General features: G+C 32.5%; 1 protein-coding gene across 2 annotated transcripts in view; it reads left to right on the top strand.

Moving 5' to 3' along the window:
- Positions 1 to 1,601: 1,601 nt before the first annotated feature.
- Positions 1,602 to 6,000, top strand: part of LOC149921392 (receptor-type tyrosine-protein phosphatase F-like) — a 291,898-nt gene continuing 287,499 nt past the window's right edge. For both annotated transcript variants that reach the window (XM_090163427.1, XM_090163426.1), the window contains exon 1: positions 1,602 to 2,295. In XM_090163427.1, the coding sequence (XP_090019553.1) occupies positions 2,151 to 2,295 (145 nt within the window). In that variant the 5' untranslated portion in view covers positions 1,602 to 2,150. The remainder of the gene's footprint in view (positions 2,296 to 6,000) is intronic.

The raw sequence follows: 6,000 nt of genomic DNA, 5'->3' as shown, positions 1-6,000 counted from the left end.
ATAATTTCTATTTAATTTAAAAATTGATAATTTCTATTTAATTTAAAAATTGATAATTTCTATTTAATTTAAAAATTGATAATTTATATTTAATTTAAAAATTGATAACTTCTATCTAATTTAAAAATTGATAATTTCAATTTAATTTAAAAATTGATAATTTCAATTTAATTTAAAAATTGATAATTTCTATTTAATTTAAAAATTGATAATTTCTATTTAATTTAAAAATTGATAATTTCTATTTAATTTAAAAATTGATAATTTCTATTTAATTTAAAAATTGATAATTTCTATTTAATTTAAAAATTGATAATTTCTATTTAATTTAAAAATTGATAATTTATATTTAATTTAAAAATTGATAACTTCTATCTAATTTAAAAATTGATAATTTCAATTTAATTTAAAAATTGATAATTTCAATTTAATTTAAAAATTGATAATTTCTATTTAATTTAAAAATTGATAATTTCTATTTAATTTAAAAATTGATAATTTCTATTTAATTTAAAAATTGATAATTTCTATTTAATTTAAAAATTGATAATTTCTATTTAATTTAAAAATTGATAATTTATATTTAATTTAAAAATTGATAACTTCTATCTAATTTAAAAATTGATAATTTCAATTTAATTTAAAAATTGATAATTTCTATTTAATTTAAAAATTGTAAATTTCTATTTAATTTAAAAATTGATAACTTCAATTTAATTTAAAAATTGATAATTTCTATTTAATTTAAAAATTGATAATTTCTATTTAATTTAAAAATTGATAATTTATATTTAATTTAAAAATTGATAACTTCTATCTAATTTAAAAATTGATAATTTCAATTTAATTTAAAAATTGATAATTTCTATTTAATTTAAAAATTGATAACTTCAATTTAATTTAAAAATTGATAATTTCTATTTAATTTAAAAATTGATAATTTCAATTTAATTTAAAAATTGATAATATCAGTTTCAATTCTTAAATTATTAATTATTTATTACGAGAGCCGTAATCAGAGTCGTCCATTGAAGCGGCGACACCCTGTATGGGCCGCGGTCGCAAGTCGTGAGTTTCGGAAACAGCAGGTGCGTTCGTAACTCGGCGTAGCTTCTTATCCGCGCATGAAGAAAGTGCTTATGGAAACCGTATCAGATTTTTTTCTTCTCCGAGAGGAACAGTAAACGCGGAGGGGGGAATGGAAATAACTCGCTTTTAGATATATTAAAACCATCCGAAGGTATCACGGGTAACAACCCATAGCAAATTGCGCCCTTTCCCCGTCGACTAACATTTGAGGCGCTTCGTTTATTCTCCACCCCCCTCATCGTAACAGTCATTTTCATATTTTTATCCGCATCTATGATATTAGCCCTCTCGATAGAACTTACAATTTATTTATCGACTCGATTACTTTTATATACATATATAATATATATATATTTCTTTTCAGCCCTCAAAGTTATCGAGTTTTCGATAGGATCCGTTAGATGTCGCCACCGTGTCCGTAGAAGCGAGCGAATATCGGAAGATCCTGGCTCGCGAAAGCGGCGATTCGTCGAGCGGCGTAGTTTTGCTCCGTCGCTGGCTGTAGCGAGCGAGGTTCCGTTTTCCCCTCAAACGGCCAACGGAAGATCGACAAATTTATCTCCACTGATTCCGTGAGAATCCGTTATTTGTCCCGTCTTGCGCGAACCGCGTTCATTCCACAGTTTCTTAGATTACGGCTTTCTATCGGCCCTCCGTCGGAACGGCCAATTTTGAAGCGCGTCTCGCGCGGGACGAATTTCACGCCTCGGATGAGATTCTTCCATTAAACCTTCCAGAAGTACTCTTCATCCCGGTCTTCCTTCTCTCTTAAGAGGCTGGTTCTTTGGTCCTCCGTTACTAAATCCGCGAGTGTGAAAACCACGATGTTGTTCTAAATTCTCCAAATATCAATACGTTTTTAACAATGACTAAATTTGTGCTTGGAAACGGATAATATTCGTATAAATATTTTGGTGAATCTTTTTCGTGGCGATCTTTGGGACCATAATTAGAGTCGACGAATCGTGAAATTGTCTCACGTTCGTTTTCGAGTGATTAGTGTGGTTTTTGCTTATCGTGTTTATCGTATTCATCCAAATATTTCCGTATAACTCTTAACTATGACAATGGACGATAGAGTGATTGAACTTCGTCGCCGGGGCACAACCTGGGCCTATCTGTCCCTGGCGGCTCTCCTGCTTTCCTATATTTTGTCTTTCGGTACCGTCAGTGGGTTCAATGGAACGGGCAGTACGACCCTCGAAGGTACGTTCACGATTTCATTTCAACCTTTCGTGTAGCGTAGTTCACCAGTGTTTTAATTCAAAGTGTTTATATTTGATAAAATCACCAATTTCGGTGTGAGTTTCGGAATTTTGATCAATTTTAATACATCGACATTATTTCGCGTAGTTTCAGATGGCGAATTAATTAAATTCTTAGTTATTACGTGGTATATTATAGTTTAATACTACGCCGATTAAATAATAAATTTGGTTTACAACTTTAAAACTGACGGCTCAAGCTACGTTCGTTCCCCTTATAATATGGTCTATCAAATTCCAAACGAAATTCGTAATTAATTTCGATAAGTTCCATAATAAGTAGATCTTTGGAATTGCGCTAAACATTATTATTCGTTTTATAATTTAATTCTAAATACTTTTAGGATTTAGAAATAAGTAGCGAAAAATGTTGTAGGTTGCTTAGAAATGATCTAAATTTCTTCTGATGAAATGAATAGTTCCTATTCAGATACAATATTAATTACAATAGAAAATAAAATATTTCAATAATTTTGATTTTATCAATTTGCCCATAGTTATTTAAATTCCGGGACATTGAGAGATAATCTAAATATGATTGAAGCGAGCTTGAAAAACGCACTTTCATATTCATCCATTAGGTATAACAAAAACTTAAGTCTGACTTCCACACAATTTTTTCGCCATCACGGTTCTATACTTATCGAAACCGGAACCTTAAAAAGTTTCCCCCTTCCAGAGTTGGGGTATAAGTTAACGAGACATCTCTGTTACATTAGAAAGCGGAGGGTTCGGATCCTAACAGTACTGTGGTAGCTATATCACCCTCGCAGGCACGGGGTTCTCGCTGACGGTCGGGCCACACGACAGCTCGAGCCGCGGCACGTGGATTCACTTCCTCTCTTATATTCTTAATAGTATAAGTGGCAAGTTACTGTCGGCGGGGTGAAACGGTTAGGGTGGATATTGGCTCAGCGTACAATTCTCTCCCCGAAAACTTCTAACAGGGTCCGACGCGTTATTAGGTTCAACAGTGACGTCCATCCCCATCCGCCTCGCTGATTCAACCGATATGTCTGGGCCTAGTCAACTTTGGATCAAGAAGGGTTCGAAGGGAATCTATCGGAGGATATCTCGTGGATAGTTCGGCTGGCGCTTGTAAGGGATTAGGTTGGACCGGCGACTGACTGAGCCTGCCAGAAATAGCGCGGATCCCTAAGTAATTTGAACGGCGTTACGACCTTACGCCGCACCGTTCCGAGAGCGGTTGGATAATTAATCGACGTGTCTCCGCGTATTCGATGATGATTCCTTTCGTAGACGGAGAGTTTATGTCGTTACTGCTTTGATCATTGAGAGGAAGGGTGCGAAGTGGAGTACATTTAATTGTCTGATATAGGCTATGTACCGATCTTTAAAAAATGTGCCACTGTATTACTGGTTGGCATACAGACAACCAACCGTATCGCGGAAAATTGAAATTAAATAAATGCTGATTTTTAAAATTAATATCGCGATTTCACCGATATTTGGCCGATTTTGATAGATCAACCATAATCGAAGCTTATCGATATTAAAACCAATTTGGAATATCAACCAATATCGCGGTCTTACCGATATTAAACCCAATTTGGAATATCAACCAATATCGCGGTCTTACCGATATTAAACCCAATTTGGAATATCAACCAATGTCGTAGCTTACAGATATTAAACCCAATTTGGAATATCAACCAATATCGAAGCTTAAAGATATTAAACCCAATTTGGAATATCAACCAATATCGCGGTTTTACCGATATTAAACCCAATTTGGAATATCAACCAATATCGAAGCTTACAGATATTAAACCCAACTTGATACATCAACCAATATCGAAGCTTACAGAATACAGATATTAAACCCAGCTTGATACATCAACCAATATCGAAGCTTACGGATATTAAACCCAATTTGGAATATAAACCAATATCGAAGCTTACAGATAATAAACCCAATTTGGAATATCAACCAATATCGCGGTCTTACCGATATTAAACCCAATTTGGAATATCAACCAATATCGAAGCTTACCGATATTAAACCCAATTTGGAATATCAACCAATATCGAAGCTTACCGATATTAAACCCAATTTGGAATATCAACCAATATCGAAGCTTACAGATATTAAACCCAGCTTGATACATCAACCAATATCGCATCTTACTGATTTTGAAATATTATCTTATTTTTTAGATTTTACCGATATTAAACTGATTTTGTTATATCGAAGAATAAAACGATATAACCAAAGATTAACCAATATTATAATATCAACAAATATCCCGATTTTACCGATGTTAAACCAATATTGATATATCAACCAATATCCCCATTTTATCGATATTAAACTCAATTTTGAAATATTAACCCAGATAACAGACAGTTTCACAATACCACCAATAATGAATTAATATCACAATTTTAAAGCCATTTCGAAATTAAAGATTATTCGGCATTGCGGATATTTCAGGTGGTTTTCGATATTAAACCAATAGCATATATCAACCGATAATTAACCTAAATGGGAGATTTTTTAAATTATTGATTAGCCATCTGTTTTGTTCTTTTAATAATACTATTAGAATCGGTAATATCTGTTGATAACGGTTTATTTTCGTCTTAAATCGATTATCGGTACAACCCTAATATCGGTTATCGTCGACTTCACAGAAACACAATTTTTTCACGAGTCAGCTAAGTTATTGATAAACCCATTACATATTCAAAGTATATTTAGCCATTAAATAAAAAAAATAAGTATTCGCCTCCCTATACAACTGATTTGATTTTTCAAAAGTAGGTTCGGAAGGAAAAATAGTGCGAGTTTCTAAAACTATTACATCGTAAAAGTGATCAATTAATTAGAACATATCCCTGCGCAGTGTAATTTTAACATTTTACATGGTTAGGAATTTATGTAATACGCGCTGTAAGCTTTGACCCCTGATTCGCGGTTAGACAGGAAATTCGCGCGCTATGGGATGTACGCAAGCCTACGAAGATACACGTTTCATTTTTAGCACCTAGAGGTATCATTATCTTAAAGAATAAATGATAAACTTCTGGTTATACGTAAAAATTAAACTACGTAGGGATAAGCAAAATTAATTAATTAAACTGCTCAGGGATATGTAAGAATTTAACTGGGTAAGGATGTGTAAAAATGAAACTGCGTAAGGATATGTAAAAATTAAAGGGCGTATGGATATGTAAAAATGAAACTGCGTAAGGATATGTAAAAATTAAAGGGCGTATGGATATGTAAAAATTAAACATCGTAAGGATATGTATAAATTAAACTGCATAGGGATATGCAAAAACTAAACAGCGTAGGGATATGTAAAAATGAAACGGTGTAAGAATATGTTAAAATTAAACTGCGTAAGGATATGTATAAATTAAGATGTGTAGAGCTATGTAAAAATGAAACTGCATAGGGATGTGCAAAAATTAATCTGCATAGGGATAAGCAAAAATTAAACAGCGTAGGGATATGTAAAAATGAAACTGCGTAAGGATATGTAAAAATGAAACTGCGTAGAGCTATGTAAAAATTAAACTGCATAGGGATATGCAAAAATTGAATAGGTAAAAATTAAACTGCATAGGGATATGCAAAAATTAAACTGCGTAGGGATATGTAAAAATTAATCTGCATAGG

This window comes from Leiobunum rupestre, chromosome 11 (genome assembly GCF_980474605.1).
Source record: "Leiobunum rupestre chromosome 11, qqLeiRupe1.1.hap1, whole genome shotgun sequence".
NCBI lineage: Eukaryota > Metazoa > Arthropoda > Arachnida > Opiliones > Sclerosomatidae > Leiobunum > Leiobunum rupestre.
Note: the sequence above shows the minus strand (reverse complement) of the source record. Positions and strands in the feature narration are given on the sequence as shown.